A 22,456-nucleotide genomic window follows, 5' to 3' on the forward strand; every position below is an offset into this window, starting at 1 on the left:
CTAATCTCAGGTTCTGTTTTTGACTTGTCATATGACCTGGGGCAGTCTCCCCACTGCTGAGGGAAACAGTTTGTTCATCTTTAAAGTGGTAGAGATTCCCCAGCTTCCCAAGGTGGTTACATAAGAATCATCATTTTGTTTTTATTTTAATTCCAGTATAGTTAACATACGGTGTCATATTAGTTTCAGGAATACAATATGGTGATTCAAAGTTACATAAGAATTATCTTTGAAGGCTTATTTAATAGGTAGATTTCTATGGTTTATTCCCAGCTCTTGATTCTTTAGTGTAGGGTAAGGCTTAGGAAGCCCACATGATTCTGGTGCATCACCATGTTTGAAAAGGATTAAAGATGATCTCTAAGGACCTTTCAACTCTAAAATGCAGTGTTACATGAGATCTCTATTTCCCTAAATGCCTTTTATTATATTACCTTCTGGGAGCTCTTTTATATACTGCAAGAAATATTTGAGATCAATACATCGTAGATTACCCCACATATACACAGCCTTGGTTTGCTATACTGTGATCATCTTATGGCTCAGGATGAGAATCTTGACCCCCAATGATTGTGTTAGAAGATGATTTCCCTTTTCACCAGGGTCCCATCTCAGCTTTCTTTGTCTTCATCCTTGGATTTAGAGAAGAATTAAATAACTTGATATTCTGATTTCCCTGTAACCATAAAGTGGAATAAAATTAGAAATTCTGTATCGTGGTTAACTTGTTTGTTTTTCTTTAATTTACAGAATGCTCTTTTCAGTTGCATTAGCAGAAATGAAAGTAAGTATATTGTCAATGGTTATATGAGCAGTCCAAAGAGCAAAATACAGTTTAGAGAATACAATTTAGCTGTTACAAATGTTGCCAAGACCTGGCATTATGACGTGGGCTGTTAGTAAGCTGCCTGAAGGATTTTGGTAGGCTCTTTCCTCAGTGGTATTCAGGGTATTCGTGAATTATGACAGTTGCTATGTCTTAACAGTAGCTTTACAAAGCAGATACGACTGTTAGATGGGAAGATCATGCCCTACTTGAATTAATAGGATTACTTGCAGAAATTAAGCATTCCCAGGTGATACAATGTTGTGCTTACCAAGGACTACTTCCCAATTCGTTCAGCAAACATTTACTGCCTACTTGCTCTGAGGAGACAGACACAGGATTGATATAGTGTCCTAATAAAAGTGCTGTGGGAGTTCAGAGGAAGGAAGGATCACATCCAGCAGGGGTGTTTAGAGTTGACTTTGTGGAGTTGGCAGCTGAGCTGGGCCTTGAAGGATGGACAATATATCAACAGTGGAGATGGGAGGAAGGGCATCCCAGGTGAAGGGAGTAGTGAGAGCAGTTGCAGCTAGCAAGACACAGCTGAGGAACAGACAAGTTGTTTGGATTAGTTTGGCAGTTCAGTGTATCAGAGTATGATAAGAAACATCAGCTGGCTAGATTTTATCTTCTAACCCTCTCTAATTAGGGCTTAATTCACAATTTCCAAGACATTCTCATAGTAATCTCTGTCCTCCCACACTGGCGAGGAAGCCAGGCTAATGGAGGAATCAGAAGATGGGCACCTTTGGCTTTTTTTCACTTGTCTCTTCTGTCCTCAGTATTCTCCACCCCACCCCTCAGTTTATCTTAAGGTTAATGGTGATACATGTAGCCATTAATTACTCTTTTTGTTGAAATTGAACAGTTCAGCAATGAGGACACTAAGTAGTAACTGTAAGTTACAAACAGGTGGCACAATAAGTATTAAACAGTTTCCTGATGCAGGAAACAGACCTATCCTGTATCAGTTCAGTCCTAGTTTAATTTGTGTATAATTTTATCCTTGTCATTATTTCTGGATTCCTTGCTGATTCCCTGGTCGGTGGAATTCACCAGAAACCTGATTCTGGTTCCTCCATAACCTGTAATAATTGTAAGAGATTTCCTACCTGCCTTTCTCTTACCCATTTCCTGCCTTACCTGGGTTCCCTTCAGCTTTGCACAGACCCTCTAACCTCTCCTATGTGGGTCTTGCACTTCCCCAGTATAAAACCCATATCTGCACCCCCAACCACTCATCTAGGCCCCCCCAGAGACCTGAGATGGTCCCCCTTGATTTCTAAAAATGCTCAAATCAAAAAGGGTATTTCAAATGTGGGTTTTACTTTTCAGTATTAAAGCAAGTAATATCAGTTGTGAGGTAAAGACCACTTCAAATTAGACATGTTCTTAGAGATGTTCAAATAGAACTTTTGAGAATTTTTTCAAGATACACAGTTATATAACTGTCAAATATATGAAATGAGCCTGGTATCCCAGTTTTTACTGGTCTTGTTTTATAAATGGGGAGCATATTGGGTTTGGTTTTATTTTGGTTTTGTTTGCCTTGCTTTGTTTGTTAATCCCCACAAATCTAACATGAAAAGAAGTTGTTCCAGTGGTTCTTGGCATGGGCAGTATTGGCATTTTGGGAGACTGCTTTGGTTCTGTGAGATGGCCCTGTACGTTGCACAGCAGTGAACAAACCCAACCCCATGCACTAAATGCCAGCAGTGTTCCCCAAGTCATTGTGAAAACCAGAAACATGCAGAGGGGTGATCGCACTCTTCCTGAGAACCACTGTGCTGGATAGACTATACACTCACAAATACTGTCTCTCTTAACACCAGCAAGCACCTGAATGTCCTCATGGCTATGCCTATAGTAGTGATGATTTAATCTGTGCTGTGGCTTTATTTCTCAAATTCAAAAAGGTACATAATGTTCTATTAATATTCTGATGATTTATTGTTAGCAAATGGCTATTTCCATTTCAACATCATCTCCTTTTCTTCCCCCTAGTGGGCTCCGTTTGTTGCAGTTATGCAGGCCATCACACAAACTGCCGAGAATACTGTCAAGCCATCTTTCGAACAGACTCTTCTCCTGGTCCATCTCAGATCAAAGCAGTGGAAAATTATTGTGCCGCTATCAGCCCGCAATTAATACACTGTGTGAACAATTATACCCAATCTTATCCAATGAGGAACCCAACAGATAGTAAGTCAAATGAACATACTCCTCTCATTTCAGTCATTGGTAAAATCATTTGTAAAAAGGAAGTAAATTCTTGAGAGATCTGCATTGGTCAGTTGTTTAAGCATCTGACTCTTCATCTCAGCTCAGATCTTGATCTCAGGATCGTGAGTTCAAGCACCCCATTGTGCTCCATGCTGGCTGGGTGTGGCGCCTACTTAAAAAAAGGAAGTAAATTCTTTTTTTTTTTTTTTAATTTTATTTATTTATTTGACAGACAGAGATCACAAGTAGGCAGAGAGGCAGGCAGAGAGAGAGAGAGAGGGAAGCAGGCTTCCTGCGGAGCAGAGAGCCCGATGCGGGGCTCGATCCCAGGACCCTGAGATCATGACCCGAGCTGAAGGCAGCAGCCCAAACCACTGAGCCACCCAGGCGCCCCAAGGAAGTAAATTCTTGCAGATAATCTGCAGTCTCAGTCATTTGGGAAACACCAGACTTCCTTTGGTGTTTTAATTTGGCAGATTGCATATTCTTATCACAGCTGAAAGGTACCAAGAAAGGTAGAGCTGTCAAGGGTATGAGCAATCAGGCACTCTTTGTTCTGGGGATGAGAGAATTCATTAGTATGGATATTTTGAAAGAAAGTTGGGTTATGACCATGAGAATTTCAAATGTTCAGACCTTTTAATCTAGCAATTCCATTTCTCAGAATTTATCCTTCACGAAGATTCATAAGTTTGCAAAACTATATTCACACATGTAAAGGATGTTTGCTACCACACTGATGGTAATGGAGAAAAATTAGAAATAACCCAAATATCCATCAATAGGGTATTGATTAAAGTTGATGAAATAAATTATATATCTATAGAATAACAATACTTCATAACCAACATAAAGAAAAAAGCATGTTTATGGAAAAAGAAGTCTAAGATATAGTAAGGAAGATAGTCAAGTTGCAGAACTAACTGTATAGTATAATACATTTTTAGTTACATACATATTTCATTTTATGTTTTTATAATGTTTGAATTTTTATAATGAACAGTTATTACTTTTACAATAAAAGCATCATAAAAATGAGAAGAGATCCTGATACTTTGGAAAATCAGGACCTCCTAATGAACCTGTACCTTATGGGGTCTTTAAAGTCTCAGCTTTATATGTCCTATAATCATTTTCTTCATTTAAAAGTGACCAAACTTTAAGCAATTGACTAATTAACCAAACTGACAAAACACACAAGATTTATAAACCAAATGCCAAAATTTTGTTTACCCTGGGATACTGAGAGACTTGTTTTTGTAAACTCAGAGGCATTGATATGCGTCCAGCAGCTGAAGCAGAACTCTAATGCTTATACTATTTTGTGGTGTGGCTGATGAAATCAGAGGATGAAGCATTTGCCACAGATAACCTTTATTCATTTTTTTTATTTTAAAGATTTTATTTATTTATTTGTCGGAGAGAGAAAGCAACAGTGTGAGTGAGCACAAGCAGGGGGAGCAGCAGGCAGAAGGAGAAACAGGCTCCTCAGTGGGCAGTGAGCCCAATGTGCACCTTGATCCCAGATCCCCAGGATCATGACCTGAGCTAAAAGCAGATTGAGCCACCCAGGCATCCCTATTCTTTTTTTTTTAAGATTTATTTATTTTATAGAGAGGGTGCATGTGCATGGGGGAAAGGGCCAGAGGGAGAGGGAAAGAGAATCTTAAGCAGACTCCCTACTGAGTGCAGTGCAGACTCAATCTCCCAACCCTGAGATCCCTACCTAGGCCAAAATGAAGAGTCTGATGCTTAACTGACGGCACCACCCAAGCACCCCAAACTTCATTCATTTTAAAGGCAGAAGCAACCTGATGTCTTGTCAGAATTTGCTATTGTATTATTTAAATACAGCTTAGGGGGGCCTGGGTGGCTCAGTAGGTTAAAGCTTCTCCTTAGGCTCAGGTCATGATCCCAGGCAGTGGGCACCCTGCTCATCAGGGAGTCTGCTTCTCCCTTTCCCTCTGACCCTCCCCTCTACTTGTTCTGTTGCTTGAGTCCTCTTTCTTTCTCTCTAAAATGAATAAATTTAAAAATCTTAAAAAAATAAATTACAACTTAGTTAACTTGCACAGATATATGAAAGCTCTATAACCCAGAATGTGATAGAATATGGTTTTGTGGATTTTGCTATTGAAATTAGTCATCTTTGTCATTCTGTCAAGAACACAATCCCTTTTAGGCAGTTGTTTCTAGCATGAAATAATTCCAGTTTGATCTGTAATGATTATGCTCCTTTTCCAGGAACATAAGGTACTTTGCATGTCAGGACTTCCTAGGTGTAGGATGAGATGAACTTTCATTTGTGTAGTATTGGTGCTAAAGATCCCATGTTTGGAGACAATGGTAAATTCTAGTAATAGATACCTTGTCTACCTTTAGCTCTTCAGTTATTTGTTAGACTGCAAATAATGGAGAGAGAATTTGGTAGACCCTGTGTACTGCGGATACTGACATATGACTGAGTAGTAGTGTTTCCAGGATACCACCATGTTCTTCTGTTCTGAGCAGTGCATGACATAAAATCAGCTAATTAAGCCACATATATTCTGAAAATGTAGGTTTATATTGCTGTGACAGAGCTGAGGACCATGCTTGCCAAAACGCCTGCAAGAGAATTCTGATGTCTAAGAAAACAGAGATGGAGATTGTTGATGGCCTCATCGAGGGTTGTAAGACGCAGCCTTTGCCTCAGGATCCTCTTTGGCAGTGTTTTCTTGAAAGCTCACAGTCTGTTCACCCTGGAGTCACTCTACACCCTCCTCCCTCTACGGGCCTCGATGGAGCTAAATTGCATTGTTGTTCTAAAGCAAACACTTCAACATGTAGGTCAGTATCTCATTTTCCTCTATTAAAACTAGTAGAAAATAGCATTTTACTTAATGATTTTAAGCCTAGCAAATGTACATTATGTTTTTGCATTGTATAGACTTAAGAGTTTAGAAGATGTAAAATCTTTCTTTCATCCAGCAAACATTTATTGAGTGTCATGTGTATATAAGACATTGTTTTTGAACATTGCTAAAAAGAACTGTATTTTGGGGTATAGAGAATTAACATTGGCAGAGCAATGAATATTTAAAAATGATGCAACATGGATTCTACCCTCAAGGCTATCATTAGGTAAGCTTACAGTTTAGAAGATGTTTTGATGTGACCACTAAGGGACATTCTCTTTGCTAAATTATGAAACTTGGAACAGTAACTGACCTTTTGTATATATTGGTGAATGATCTGGGTTGGCACTTAAACCCAAAGTTAGATAGCAGTATATTGGCATTCATTTGGATGATACACTTAGGGAAAAATTACACAAATATAAGACAGAAGAAACAATCTAGAAACAAGAATAAATGGAGGTAACTAAGGTCATGGTAGAACACAGGTGAACTAGAAGTTTACTTTATTAGGGATATTTTAGATGAAAATGGACCACGTATTACTAGAAATCCTGAAATATCACCTACCATGAGTGAAACAGTTTTTCCTGAAACTGAATGGACCTTTAGCAAAAAGTTTGCCTAGAATAACTCCTCAAATACCAAAAATATTAAAAAATCTGGAAGATATCCAAAGAAAATTAACAGAAGAGCTTAAAGAGAAGTTAAATTGGTCCGGTAATTAAGGGAATTTGATTGCTAATGGGAACTAAATGTATTTATGGGAGGGATGCTGAGTAATTCTTTGAATGTCCTTAAAAGTATTTATGCCCTAAAGTCACTGGAGATTGGAATTGCTGTGTCGTCTAGAAGAACTTCACTAAGAAACACTTTGCCCTACCTTACCTTAATGTAGGATTTTTTGGTTTATTTCCATCTTATGATTGATGTTGGTTTGTATAATTCCTGCATATATATAGAAAACTAATTCTGAGATGTTACTGAACAGTCTGTTGAAGGTCATAGAGAAAGTTAAGGACCAGAAAAAGAACTGGTTTCCAGCTCAAGGTACAGAATTTAACTCAGTTGCACCTTCCTCATCTCAAAGATGGATAAGCTCCATGGAGAACAGGGACTTTATCTCCCCTATTTACTGTGATATATCCAGTGCCTTGAACAGGGTCTAACACAAAATAGGCACTCAATAAACATCAGCAGAGTGAATGAGCAAAATTATAAAAGTAAAAACATCCTCCTGATAGGGTTAGTTATGAAAGTTAAATAAAATGTGGCAGGAATGGAGAATTTTTATGTGTGACTTTGCATATTTTGGGAGTATTATATTTTATATTACATGTATTTTTTAAACATTTTTATTACTTTTATAAATTTTAAAAATTAAACTAACGTGAAATTAGTTTGGAAATGGTACTGATACTATTTTAGTCATATGCAAGTTGCTTTGTAATCATTGAGTACTGCAAATAAGATTGTCATATATGAACTACAATAGTATATAGAAGCCTTGGAATTCATAAGCTTTTACATGTAGACTACCTTGGCCTATCTTTAAGAATGTAAGTGGCTTTGGGATAACTTTTCAGGGAGAAACTAATGAACCCTAAGTCTGTAAGCCTTCTTAAATCTAAGGACCATGTCACAGTTTTACCTCCTGTGAATGAAATATAAATATAGGGGAATCTATCTTTGTGGAGGCAAAACCATATGCCTTACCTTACTTTATGTAAAGGTAAGACAGAGATCAGAAATATAGAAGAAATAACTGTGCCAAGAATAAGAATGTACAAATACTGTAATAAAACATTACCTTTAGCACTGAGCTTTGTAGCAATCACGGGAAAATGGAAAGAAACAGATGACAAAACAAGATGAAGATTTTCATGGAAAAGTTCACTGTTTATGGCTCTAAATTCTAGGAGATAAATTTGAGTCTTTTGGTTTTAGTTAAGTTTTTTTTATTTATATTCTGCAGTATAGTTCATAGATTTTGAGTTTTATGCTAATCAAATTATTTATTCATTTGGCTCATCTGTGTTTCTGCATTTGTGCCTTTGTTTCAGAGAACTGTGCACTAAACTTTATAGCATGAGCTGGGGCAATACACAGAGTTGGCAAGAATTTGATCGTTTTTGTGAATATAATCCGGTGGAAGTGTCCATGTTGACCTGTTTAGCAGATGTTCGGGAACCTTGCCAGTTGGGCTGTAGAAATCTTACTTACTGTACAAATTTTAACAACAGGTAGGAGTAAACTATTGTACATGGAATGGAAGTATTTTATCATTATCTTTTTCTTAAATAAGTGAAAAGACCACTTTACTCTGATTTTTACTCTGATGCTAAGTTAAAAGGAAGTAGTATTTTTTTTTCTGATTTCATCTTTAAATGCTATAATCTATCCAGTAAATCACCTCTGGGAAAGGAAGTACCATAACAAAGTTCCTTTTAGACTAGTGATACTTAAAGCATCTAGAATTCAAAGAACCTTTTCTGCCTCAGTCTACCATTCTTCCCCTCTTCCTTCTATTACACAACCAGTGGAAAGAATACATTGCAGAATAAATCACTGTAAACAATTTGGCCATCAAATGCCCTCTTTTGAACTGGTTTACTTCAACCAGTCTGGAAGTCCCACTCAGTTCCCTATTTCATACAAAAATATTGTCTTCTTTGTATTTTCTTGAGGTATCAGTATGGTCAGAAAAACTACGGCCCAAAACTGAATGCCTGAACAAACAGTGAAGAAAACAAAAAGGCATCCAGAGGCATAGAGAACACCATGTCAGAGAAGGCAGAGACACAGTTTCTAAGCAAGGGGGAGCTGGTTTTGTGAGCTACAGTCCGGAGATCAAAGGGGCAAAGAGGGAAAGAATCATTCAGTTGGGCCAGACAGAAGTTCAAAAGGACATAAATCCTATTCTTTTAAAAGTACTCAGAATATTTCTTTAAAAAGATATTCAGAATATTATTTCGAGTAAGAAAACTGAGATATCTTTACGGTTGGTGATAGAATATTAGCCAGTAAGGACCTGGTTTAGAGATTGAGTAAATTTGAAACCTATGAAATGTTTGAAGTTAAGCTTGGACTTAAAGTCTGGCTTCAGGGGATAGTGGAGTAGTTTGTATCAAACTAATACTTCTGCAAGTACCAATTATGAACTCTGTACAAAATATGAAAAAAGTATTGTTTTGGCGGTGGTAGAGAATAACCAATAGTAGGAGGAGCTGTATCTCATGAAACATAGAAACCATGCTGCATGAGGGCCACATTTATCCAGTTTTTCCTTCATGAGCACCCTTAGCCCCCTCACATGGCCTAAAAAATTCAAGCAAAAAGCAGCAGTCTTGGGCTGAGGAGCTAGAGATCAGAGTTTAGGGCTGCCAGGGTGGCTAGATGTAGGAGTAGAAAACCCCAGAAAGGTGGGAACCACTAAAGGAGTTGCGCCCAAATCTGCAAACAAACTCCCTTTAAATCCTTAAATTTAACAAAGTGACAGTATACAAGGTTAACGTAGAAAAGCCAACTGTAATTCTGTATGTTAGCAAACAATAGGAAAATGAAATTTATTTTAAAATACAAATTTACAAAATTACATCAAAAACACGAGATACGGGGCGCCTGGGTGGCTCAGTGGTTTGGGCTGCTGCCTTCGGCTTGGGTCATGATCTCAGGGTCCTGGGATCAAGCCCCGCATCGGGCTCTCTGCTCCGCAGGAAGCCTGCTTCCCTCTCTCCCTCTCTCTCTCTGCCTGCCTCTCTGCCTACTTGTGATCTCTGTCTGTCAAATAAATAAATAAAATCTTTAAAAAAAAAAAAAAAAACCACGAGATACTTAGGGTAAATTTAACAAAAGAGGTGCAAAATCTGCATATTGAGAACGAGAAAACTTCGCAGAGAAAAATTAAAGACAGTGAATAAACAGAGAGAGGTACCCTGTTAATGGATTAGAAGGCTCAATATTGTTAAGATGTTAATTCTCCTGAAACTAATCTCTAGATTCAGTACAATCCCAATCAAAACTCCAATTGGCGTTTTAACACTGAAATTGCCAGACTAATTCTGAAATTCAAATGAAAATACAAAGGGCCTAGGATAGCTAAAATAATTTTTTTTTAAGATTTTATTTATTTATTTATTTGACAGATCACAGGTAAGCAGGCAGAGAGAGGGGGTAAGCAGGCTCCCTGCTGAGCAGAGAACCTGATGCAGGGCATGATCCCAGGACCCTGAGACCATGACCTGAGCTAAAGGCAGAGGCCTAACCCAGTGAACCACCCGGGTGCCCCAGCTAAAACAATTAAAAAAAAATTGGAGAACTTAGAGTATCTGATTTTTTTTTTTTTAAGATTTTACTTATTTATTTGATAGAGCTCACAAGCAGGCAGAGAGAGAGGGAGAAGCAGACTGACTGCTGAGCAGAGATACTGATGTGGGGCTCGATCCCAGGACTCTGGGATCATGACCTGAGCCAAAGGTAGAGGCTTTAACCCACTGAGCCACCCAGGCACCCCAGAGTACCTGATTTTAAGACTCATTATAAAGCAACACAAATTAGAGGAACCTAGGGTGTCTCAGTGGGCTAAGCGTCATGATGCCAGGGTACTGGGATGGAACTCCATGGCATGCTCATCACGGAGTCTGTTTGTTATTCTCTCTCCCTCTCCACCTCCTACCTGTTCTCTCTCTCAATAAATAAGTCAATATAATTAATTAATTAATTAATTCTTAATTAATTTAAGATGGGTCATAGAACAAAACAAAACAAAAGCTGAAAATATAAAGCTTCTAGAAGAAAATATAGGAGAATATCTTGATAAACTTGGTATAGATAAAGATTTTGTAGACAGGAGACAAAATGTGCTAATTATAAAAGAAAGCAATAATGAGATAGGGTTCAACAGTAAACACTTATTCACTAAAAGACACCATTTAAGATTTCTCAAATCTTGAGAGAAAATATTCATTGTATCACATATGCACACTTACAGTCACACACACATTTGACAAAGGGCTTGTAACCAAAATATATAAATAACTCCTATAACCTCATAATAAAAAAAAATCAAACAACCCTTGGGGCGCTTGGGTGGCTTAGCTGGTTAAGCATCTGCCTTTGGCTCAGGTCACGATCCCAGAGTCCTGGGATCAAGCCCCACAGCGGGCCCTTTGCTTAGCAGGGAGCTTGCTTCTCCCTCTCCTTCTGCCTGCTATTACCCCTGTTTGTGCTCTCTCTTTCTCTGTCAAATAAATGAATAAAATATTTTTTAAGGATTTTATTTATTTATTTGAGAGAGAGAAACAGAAATGAGAGAGAGCGCAAGCGGAGAGAGGTCAGCAGGAGAAGCGGGACTCAATCCTGGGACTCCAGGATTATGACCTGAGCCGAAGGTAGTCACTCAACCAACTGAGCCATTCAGGCACCCAATAAATAAAATCTTAAAAAAAAAAAAAAAAAAAAAAAGTCAACCCAATTTTTAAAAAATGGGCAAAAAAACTTTCAAGGGTCTTTCACCAAAGATGACATCAAAATAGCCCCCATACATTCAAAGCTGATATCCTTTGATGTGTCATATGTACTTTCCTTAAGAAAATCAGATTTTCCTATTGCGTTATGTATGTATGTCAGGATCTTAACTATTACTTCTCTCTAGAAAATAATTTCCGCTTGATTCTTTCTGGATGTTTTTCTTTTCAGGCCAACAGAACTTTTCAGGAGTTGTAATGCTCAGTCAGATCAAGGAGCCATGAATGACATGAAGCTGTGGGAGAAAGGAAGCATAAAGATGCCATTTATCAACATACCTGTTCTTGACATTAAGAAGTGCCAGCCAGAAATGTGGAAAGCAGTCGCTTGTTCACTGCAGATTAAACCTTGTCATAGTAAATCCCGGGGAAGTATTATTTGCAAGTAAGTTTCTTCCCTCTTAATGACTCTCCAGTCTTGTTTCAGATGATGGTCTGAACCGCAGCCTATCTGTAGAGTTTTCTCTCCCACCACTTCCCTTTGCCCATCCTCCCCACACGTCAAATGCTCTCTCGCTTTTTCCTTCTCTGCTTGAAACACTCTTCCATCTCCATTTGCCCACTCCTGTCTTTCTTAGCCTCTCTCAAATGCCAGTCATTCCCATGGAATCTTCCCAGCTCTCTCCTGCTAATAGTAATTTATCCTTCCTACAAACTTCTGTAGACCTTCACCTGAACTTCTCTTATGGAATTTAGTTTCAGAAATATTTGTCAAGTGCCTTCAATAATTCTATTTTTATATTTTAATTTGTGTACTTATATTCTGTTAGACTTTGCTCTCCTTGAGTTTATACTTTATGACTTCTTTTTCTTGTCTCCTCTTTTCTCTTTTTCTCTTCATCAGGGATTAGCAGAATTCTGACACACAGTAGGTGTTCCATACTGTTTAATGAGTGAGGGAGTTAGTGAATATAGTCATTAGGACCTATTTCTAGTGAGCATTTTGTGAATGGTTTGCTTAGGAGATCTAGGGTAAAATAAAGATGAAAGCTGCTATCCTGGGTAAAACCAGCAGCATTACCCATGTAGTAATCTATGCCAGCTGATCTTCAACATCTATTTTTCCAAAAAGTTTTTCTAAAAACCAAGTTACTATCCAGCCCCTAAGCTGTTGGTGTATGTCTTGGTGCCGCTGGGCACTTGATGACTGATTACAGATCATTTCAACCTTAAACAGGGTCCAGATACATTCTGTGGCATGACTTGGTAATGACTTGAATAAGGGGAAAGATAGGGAGTAACTTGGGTGACAAGAGGCAACTAGTGGGAAATTTATTGACTCTTAGCATAAGAACTTATAGAAAAGGAGTCAAATCCCTTTTAAGACTGAGAAATTTTAAAGTAGTATACTTTCTAGGTGTTATGGGTCAATTCCCTTAACATTGATAACAAAAAGATATTTAAAGGGGGCCTGGGTGGCTCAGTCGTTAAGTGTCTGCCTTCGGCTCAGGTTGTGATCCCGGGGTCCTGGGATCGAGCTCTGCATTGAGCTCCCTGCTCAGTGGGAAGCCTGCTTCTCCCTCTCTCACTCCCTCTGCTTGTGTTCCCTCTCTCATTGTGTCTTTCTTTGTCAAATAAATAAAATCTTTAAGAAAAAAAGATATTTAAAAAGAGAAGGGGAGGGAAGGAGTAAGAAGCAAATAAGTATAAGATGCTGAAAGAAAAGATGTATGATTTTGCAAAGAGCAGATCAGACTAGTCTAGTTTAATTTCCTTTCGAAGACCGGGACAAGCCACACTGATGGTAGTAACAGTATGAGCATAAAATTTGAGCAAGGCCTTTGATCTCAGGTAAGAGAAAGGGATGCTTTGCTAGTGTAATACATTACTTACTACTCTGCAACCAGGGGTAGTCTTGACTCCTGGGTTTTTTTGCCATTACTCTGACAATTGTAAAATATTTTATGAAAACTCACCTTCTAGAAGCCTTCAGAAACAAGATTGATACTGACTAGACAACATGAGGAGGTTCCTTGAACCCTAAATTTGTGTGTATTTTTCTTCTTAAGATCAGACTGTGTGGAGATTCTGAAGAAATGTGGGGACCAGAACAAATTCCCTGAAGGCCACACAGCTGAAAGTATTTGTGAGCTTCTGTCACCTACAGATGACCTAGAGAATTGTATACCTTTAGAAACATACCTAAGTAAGTACTTTGTTTTTTAAGATTTCAAGTATTTCTGCCTTCCATCTCTGCCCTTCATGTTTGCTTTGGATGAACATCTATCTGTTGCGAATGTGTGGTTTAATGATTCTATCTCAATTGCAGACTCTTATCTTATTTACTTGGCCTTTTTGGCCCTGGAAAGAATTGTCATCTTAAAACATATAAGCTCAAGTGACTGTCTTATCAGTCTGAGGAAATGATGAAATATTATCAATCAGGAATTGTAAGCAGTGAATCTGGGGCAAGCATCATAGATAATAGCTCCATATCATTGCTGTCCTCTTGCCATGATTTGACCAGGAAGTGGAATTTTCCCCCAGGGCATTTTCAGCTTTTTGTAATTAGAACATGAGTGAGCCTGAGCCAGGCATTGGTTTAGACACATCTACCAAATAGGGAGTAAGGAATTGACTGTCTGAGTTAGTATATGAAAATGGAACTTTTGTCTCTGCCAAAATACTCCTGCCAAGAGCTAGGCAAAGAGCTAGAAGAATAAGTTGGTATCTCCTTAAGGGATCCTGGAGCTGAGTTTCTCAGCGGGAGGTGACCTTGAGTGGAGGAAACCAGAGGGATAATGAGAAGAACTCACACACACCATGTATTGTAGTAGCAGTAGTGCAAGTGTCTAGGATGCCACCACAGGGCGTTAGTGCCCCCAGGCTGGCTGGAAAGGCAGACCTTGAATTCAGCTCCAGCTTGCTTTGTTCTCCTGTGTTGCATATGACTTAAGTTCTACTGCAAATGAACAGAACAATAGGTAAAGGTAAAGGGAAGCCCAGAAATAAATAGTCCAGAGCTGTTAGAGTGGTTCACCGTCCAGAGTCCGCCCTCTTTTTGCTTTCTGCATTCTCCTTAGTGTTTCGCTTCCATCATCAAGGTTACTTCAGGTACTTTATTCTCATGACATGGCTCCTAGAAGTCTAGCCACCATATCTTAGTGTAAGGGAAAACCACCCTAGGTGTAAGGGAAACTGAGAAAGATGATCATTTTAGCTATGGACCCATTGTCACACCATTATTAGTAAGCAGAAAGAGAAGAGTGGATGCTAGATGTGCAGCTAGTAATATCAGCCACATTTTCTTAAGGCCAACAAACTATGTCCCTCAGCCTTTATGATCAGTGTAACCAAAAAAAAAAAAGAAAGAAAGAAAAGAAAAGAACAAAAAAGGATTAGACTAGAGTATAGACCTTTGTGACTTTGGACAGATCACCTCTTTCTGCCTCAGAAAGGCTAGATGAGATGAACTCTAAGAACTCTTATACCTTTCTTAACCCTACAGTGTGAGTCTGGCCTAAAATCAAGTAAGCAAAGCTAATGTATTCACAAGCCTAGACTCTATTAAAGCAGTGAAATATATGTGTAGAAGGAAAAAAAGTTAAAAAAACGTTTTTGTTTGAATTTTAGTACTCTCTTTAAATATCATATATGCTTAATATAAAGTGAGACTCTTCCATGGTCATTATTTTATAAGGTGACAAATATAATCATGGTACGGGATCCATCTTACCATAGTGAATTATTGTCGTTTATAGTAAAATGTGCCAAGTTATTCCTCTTAGGCATAAGCACCTCTTTGACCACTCTACCCAATGTATACTTTCCATTCCTTTATACTACTTATTACTTATCATTGGATGACTTTTTTATTTTTACACACAGAGACACACAGACACACACATTATACTCTACCTATCCCCAGTCTGTTTATTGTCTCTTTCCCAAATAGAATATAAATTCTACATTAGGGATTTGTCAGTTTTGTTCACTACTGTATCTCCAGTGCTCAGAACTTTTCCCAGCGTATCATAAGTACCCAGTAAATAAACAGGTGAATAAATGTATATATGTTTATACTAAATTCACAAATTATCAGAGAATCTGTGTGTTTTAATGGTTTCCTGGAATCGGACCTTGGTTTCTGCTCATGAGCTCTCATTTATTCTAGCCATAATTAATTCGGATAATTTAGAGACCTCTGTTACCTTTTTGGGTTGGTTAAACTGATCTGTGTTTGATTTTTCAGGGCCAAGTACTTTGGGTAACATTGTAGAAGAGGTCACTCATCCCTGTAACCCAAATCCTTGCCCTGCTAATGAGCTCTGTGAGGTTAACCGGAAGGGTTGTCCGCCTGGAGATCCCTGTCTTCCATATTCTTGTGTTCAAGGTAAGAGGTAAATGGGTGTGGTTGTGGAGTGGGTATGGATTTGTGCTGCTGGTGTTTCTGTATAGAGATACTCTTTGGAGTAAGCTCTAAATAAATAAATAAATATATATATAGAAATAAAATCTTTTTTTAAAAAAAGATATGTGTAATTTTACAACTAATTTTTTAATTTTATTTTATTTCTAAAAATATTTTATTTTTTAAAGATTTTATTTATTTACTTGACAGAGAGAGAGATCATAAGTAGGCAGAGGCAGGCAGAGAGTGGGGGGGAAGCAGACTCCCCGCCGAGCAATGTGGGGCTCAATTCCAGGACTCTGAGATCATGACCTGAGCTGAAGGCAGAGGCTTAACCCACTGAGCCACCCAGGCACCCCACAATTTTTTTAAATTCAGGAATCCTCTTGAATAAGAAATGCTTATCCCATTGAATTTTGATAGTCTTTCTTTCTGGTACAGTGGGCAACGTTTTGCTTCCTTTTATTTATTTCCCAATTGAAAATGTTTCTTTGTCCTGTTAAAATCACCATTTTAAAATATCTTAAAGTAATAAGGAATAGAAGATTAAATAAGCATGATGTCTCAAAGGATCATCTATAATATTTGTATACCAGAATATATCAGTCAAGATAAATTTTGTTAAAATTGGAAATGAATGGATTTTCCTTAAGCCCAATCAAGTATTCAGCTTTTCTTGAATTTATGATATCCTTATATTCTATCCCTAAAAGTTTTCCTGACCAAGAAGTTTCCATAGTTCATTTTTAAAATATCTGTGATTTTTTAAAATATCCTTGATAAGCCCAAAGCAATAAAAAAAAAATACATATCTTATAGCATTTTTATACTGAACTATAGCTAACTCTGGGGTATAGGTCCATAATCACCACCATCTTATGGAACATGGAATTTTCCATTTGAGAAGATATGTTTCAGTCAGTGAACCAGACCAATTCTTTGACTTAGTGAAAATTCTATTACATAAACTTTAGTAGCCACACAATACCTATGAGACCAATGTAAAATATATCTAATGTCATAACAATATCATGGCACAATACCATCTCTCTCAGCTTATTTTTGTTTGTTCAGGTTGCAAATTAGGAGAAGCCTCTGATTTCATCGTCCGTCAAGGAACACTAATCCAGGTGCCATCATCTGCTGGAGAAGTTGGTTGTTACAAAATTTGCTCATGTGGACAAAGTGGACTCTTGGAAAATTGTATAGAGATGCACTGTATAGATCTTCAGAAGTCATGTATTGTTGGAGGAAAAAGAAAAAGTGAGTCTTGAGCTGTACTTATTTGCTTTTTGTTTTTAGTATGAGATTAGTTATCTTTTTTTTTTAAGATTTTATTTATTTATTTGACAGACAGAGATCACAAGTAGGCAGAGAGGCAGGCAGAGAGAGAGCGAAGAAAGCAGGCTCCCCGCTGAGCAGAGAGCCCAGTGCGGGGCTCCATCCCTGGCTCCTGGGATCATGGCCTGGGTGGAAGGCAGAAGCTTTAACCCACTGAGCCACCCAGGCGCCCCTGAGATTAGTTATCTTAACTTTGTAGGAAGAACATTGGATAGATTCCCACCAAAGAGTAAGGTCTACAAATCAGATCCTCCAGGCCAGTATTTTCCAAACTGTACTCTACAGAACACCAGGACTGGGGCGCCTGGGTGGCTCAGTGGGTTAAAGCCTCTGTCTTCAGCTCAGGTCATGATCCCAGGGTCCTGCGATCGAGCCCCGCATCGGGCTCTCTGCTCGGCAGGGCGCCTGTTTCCTTCTCTCTCTCTGCCTGCCTCTCTGCCTACTTGTGATCTCTGTCTGTCAAACAAATACGTAAAATCTTTAAAAAAAAAAAAAAAAAGAACACCAGGACTTCTAAGGAACCCTCTTAGGAGCCTCCTCAAAAAGGGACTAATAGCTAATAACAACTAATATTACTAAACTTTTGGGGTGCTTGGGTGGCTCAGTGGGTTCAAGCCTCTGCCTTCAGCTCAGGTCATGATCCCAGGGTCCTGGGATCGAGCCCCACACCGGGTTCTCTGCTCAGCAGGGAGCCTGCTTCCCTTCCTCTCTCTCTGCCCACCTCTCTGCCTACTTGTGATCTCTACCTGTCAAATAAATAAATAAAATCTTAAAAAAAAAATACTACTGAACCTTTAATTGTGTGCCAAGCACTATGCTAAGTCTTGGCCTGTGTTATCTCATGTGACCCTTCCAGTTGTTCTTTGATTTCTGTGTTGTTGTGAGGAAGATGATGCTCAGACAGGTCACCCAGCTAGTAAGTGACTAAAGAAGAACTCAGTCCTGGGTCTATCTGACTCCAAAGCCCTTTTCATCCACAGGCAAAGACAGAGGTGTGCTCCTTCCCTTCCTTCCTCAACTACATCTCTTTATGCGTAAAAGTCAGAGTTTGACGTTGTAGAAAGCAAACTATTGACTAGGCATTGGGAGACAGCACATGAACAAGTGCCACCCTTTGATGCCCTCTCTAAAAGTCTGAGGGTCTTGCTTTCTTATTGCTTCCTTAACCATGTTTGCTTATAGCCCTAACAAACATTCTGTCAATATACAACCTCTGAGGATAAACAAATTCATTCCTTCCATAGACTTCCAATGATTAAATGCCTGCTCTTTACAGAAGAACATACTAGCACCTTATGGGGCTGAAACTGGGATGAGGGATTCAGGTCATGTTGTACATGATCAGATGGGGGAGCATTAGAACCACAAAAGGAGCAGACCCAGTGCTCTTCAAGGACCTAGTCATTCCCGCCACAGCATCAGGGGAGTCTTAAACTCAAAGATGGCATCAGGGCTGATTGTGGAGAGATGACTGAAGTTCCAGAAGGAAGAGAGGAGCATGTCAGGCAAGAGGGGCAGCCAGAAACATTCTCAGAGAACAGGGAGCAGTCTGGTAAGACTAGCACTTCGGGGGTTTGGAGAGAAATGGTGGGAGATAAGCATGAAAATATAAATATTACAGATTTAGCTTCTCAGTTTGTATATTCAGAAGTCATCTTTCAAGAATTTATATTTTAAAACTTTTTAAACTATTAAATTGTTAAAATATGATTTATTTATAAATGCATGAAATGGAGCAACATGTTATTTCTCCTTTCCTTAGGTCATGGGACCTCCTTTAACATTGACTGCAATATCTGTTCTTGTTTTGGTGGCAATTTGGTGTGTTCTACCCGCCTGTGCCTCAGCGAGCACAGTTCAGAAGATGACCGGCGCACCTTCACAGGTAACCACGGCCACCTGGAAGCAGCCCTTAGCGGCCATCATCCCTTTGTACCCGTTTCCCTTCAAGGTAGCTTCACCACTCTCGCCGTAACTGCAGATGTACGTGGTAAAATAAATACATAATCTGAGAACAAGGTACTTTCCCTCTCTGGATCTCTTTCTTCCTCTATGAATTGAAGGCATTAAACAAATGATTTCCTAGGACCCTTCTAACACTAATACTCTGAAATTCCATGGGTTAAAAAGAACAGGGCCAGTGACTGGGACGGTTTTAGTAAAATGAAACTTTGTACCTACTAAAATCCACCCGTACCATTATATTAGAAAATGTATTTTCTAAGTTAGTCTGTGTTGTAATGTTTTTCTCATCACCTTTTCCCTGTCCTGCCTTAGCTTACTAGTTCATTCCGTGGAGACCCTTATAATAAAGCTATAAGTAGGAAAAGTAAAGAATGCTCCTTCCAATCTAGTGTATAAAATCTAGAAATTAGAGGTTTAAAGTCTGGCTTGGGGGATTTCTGGACTGTCAAAGGGTAATATCAAAACCAAAATAAAGACAAAGGTTGTAAACTCATCATGTTCCACTCTTCATCTCCTTAGAGAAGGGGAAGAACAAGAACTTGGGAAATTATTGTAATTTTGAGACTTAGGCATTTTTATGAACATCTCTGGGTTGTGTTTGAACTGAGACAATATCTGAGTCCCAAAAAATGAGATACACTTTGTGGCCAATAAAATCTCTTTAGAGTCTGTTAGCTAAACAGTCATTACCTTAATTTATCCCAGGACATGAGGGGCTACACACCACAGGGAAAAAAAAGTCCTGCTAGTTGTAAAGTTCATCTTCCAAATACATTTGGATATAAGTAAGTTAATAAGTAAATTAAATAAATACGTAGTTTTCCATAAAAATCTTTAATTAATTCGTCATCCCCAGTGGTTTTATGGTTTCCCTAAGCAGAATGAATGTCCCTCATCAAAACAAGCAAATAAAGGATAATAATAAGGATAACAACAACAAGAATGACAATAAAACATCAAGATTGGTACTCAGGATAGGTAGAGGGTGGGGTGGGGTTAGTCCTGCCTTTACTTCCCTAGCAGCCTGCTGTGTACTTCTTATTTCTGATATCCTTTTTATTTTAATGGGCCGGAGGTAGACCAGTAAATCCCTAATCAGTTCTCTTCCCATGCCTCTCCATGTGCCAACCAACTCCGGAGAAAGAAGAATCAACTTGCTGCTGCAGCTGCATGAATTGGGGTAAATTTAGGGGGCTACCTGGCTCGTCTTGACCCAGAACCAAGCGTATTTCAGATCTGGAGCAAAACAGATCCCAGTAGATAGCAAGAGACCCTGCTGTTGCTGTCAACAGCTGTAGCTGCTTCTCAAGAAAAGAGCATCGCATCTCACTGGCCTGTTTGCTTACTGGAGCATAACCCAGCAGAATAAAGCATAGCAATGTCAAGAACGCAGTGTTCTACTTTCTTCTTGTTTTGGTTTACCCTTTAACATTGCAGAGATCTCCCAAGCCAGACTTCAGACATCTAAATTCTAGATTATTCACTAGATTGGGAGGAGCTTTCTTTACTTTTCCTACCTATAGCTTTGTTTACATGGGTCTCTACCTCTGGGGTCAAGGTCTGGAAGCCCTCAATTAGCTGGCAATAAATGGAACAAAGGAAAGCCAGTATGCAGACAAATGCCTTTTCAGAGCCTTGCCCTCTTTAAAAGCACTCTCAGAGACTGGAGGGATGCCTTTTCCTGAACTTAATTCACAATGCGGTTTTAACTTGAAAGTTCTGTGTTAATTAGGAAATATGACAGGCAGGAGAACGTATAAGTAGCCAGCATTGAATCTGTGTCCTCTTCCACAGGTCTGCCCTGTAACTGTGCAGATCAGTTCGTCCCTGTGTGTGGGCAGAATGGCCGCACTTACCCCAGTGCCTGCATTGCTCGCTGTGTGGGCCTCCAAGACCATCAGTTTGAGTTTGGATCATGCATATCAAAGGATCCATGTACTCCAAATCCCTGCCCAAAAAACCAAAGGTAAATTAAATGACTCCTTACCTTTTTTCTTTTTTTCTTTTTTTAAGTTTTTATTTTAATCACCTGGTGCTGATCACCTGTTTCACCAGTCTCCCCACATACCTTTCCGCTGGTAACTATCACTTTCTTCTCTATAGTTGAGAGTCTGCTTGTTGTTTTGTCTTGCTCTGTTTTTTGCCCCGTGTGTATTTTGTTTCTTAAATTCCGCATCTAAATGAAATATATTTGTCTTTCTCCGACTTCTTTCACTTGGAATTACACTCTCTAGCTCCACCTATGTCATTGGAAATGGAAAGATTTTATTCTTTTGTATGGCTGAATAATACTCCATTGTGTATATATGTATGCCACATCCTGGAGAGTGGCTCAGGTGTCCCCAGTATGGAGGACTTGGGGGCCGACAGAAGCCCAAAGACACAACCTGGGTTTATTGTTAGGGCCTCAAGGGCATAGCAGGCCTGATCTGCCAGCACAGAAGTGGGCTCCCAGGGAGCCGAGTGGAGGGAAGGGTTGGCAGGTGTTCAAGGATATTCCAGCCATGCGGTCACCTGGCATTTTGCAAGCTTTCTTGCAGGGTTCAGGCACGACCACTCAGGACCACAGGCCGGTCCAGGCGGTTCCCCTGAAGCGAATTCACCAGGGGATTCTGGCCGATTCTCAGGAGCTTTCTGCCCAAATTGACATCACGCGCCTAGTGTCTGCAGCACTTTCTAGCTAGGTGCATGTTGTGACCATCGGGGACCGCGGGCCGGGCACAGGAGGCTCCCCAGCGGGCCCCACTGAGGCGAGCATCCTGGGGGCAGAGTTGAGGGAGGGGGTTAGGCTGAGGGTCAGGCTCCCGGTTTGTGGCCCTGTTCGGGGAGGGCACCAAAGTTGGGGGTGGCCTCAGGGGGGCATGCGGGTTTCTCCCGCTCTGAGGGTTTTGCATGGCTCCAAATGGCACGGTATCCTCCGGGAGAGGGGGCAGAAGTCTTGGGGTATGGCTTGGAGCCCCCACCATGGAGGGTTTGGGGGCCAGGCAACCCAACCTAGGGATAGGGTTCAGGCCTAGGGGCAGCGCCAGGCTGCAGTGGGCTCCCAGGGGTCTGAGTAGAGGGCGGGGTTGGCAGGCATTCAAGGTGATTCAGACCACACATACACCTGGCGTGTAGCACGCTTTCTCGAAGGGTTTGGGCTGCAACCACTCGGGACCATCGGCCAGGTCCAGGCGGCTCCCCTGAAGGCCCATCCTGCTGGAAGCAAGTTTGGTGGGGGTTTCCAGCCAATTCTCAGGAGCTTTCTGCCCAAATCGACATCGATTTGGGCAGAATGCTCCTGAGTATTGGTCCGCATTGGGCAGCGATTCAGGCAGCTCACCTGCCA

General features: G+C 39.8%; 1 protein-coding gene across 2 annotated transcripts in view; it reads left to right on the plus strand.

Annotated features, from left to right (window-relative positions):
- RECK (reversion inducing cysteine rich protein with kazal motifs) overlaps positions 1-22,456 on the plus strand; it is a 73,855-nt gene that overhangs the window by 31,745 nt on the left and 19,654 nt on the right. For both annotated transcript variants that reach the window (XM_045081569.1, XM_045081570.1), the window contains 10 exons: positions 751-784; positions 2,831-3,028; positions 5,611-5,878; positions 8,010-8,189; positions 11,644-11,856; positions 13,481-13,617; positions 15,664-15,804; positions 16,897-17,085; positions 18,926-19,048; positions 20,923-21,094. In XM_045081569.1, the coding sequence (XP_044937504.1) occupies positions 751-784; positions 2,831-3,028; positions 5,611-5,878; positions 8,010-8,189; positions 11,644-11,856; positions 13,481-13,617; positions 15,664-15,804; positions 16,897-17,085; positions 18,926-19,048; positions 20,923-21,094 (1,655 nt within the window). The remainder of the gene's footprint in view (positions 1-750; positions 785-2,830; positions 3,029-5,610; positions 5,879-8,009; positions 8,190-11,643; positions 11,857-13,480; positions 13,618-15,663; positions 15,805-16,896; positions 17,086-18,925; positions 19,049-20,922; positions 21,095-22,456) is intronic.

Source organism: Mustela putorius, unplaced genomic scaffold (assembly GCF_011764305.1).
Source record: "Mustela putorius furo isolate JIRA1106 unplaced genomic scaffold, ASM1176430v1.1 tig00000580_pilon_pilon_pilon, whole genome shotgun sequence".
NCBI lineage: Eukaryota > Metazoa > Chordata > Mammalia > Carnivora > Mustelidae > Mustela > Mustela putorius.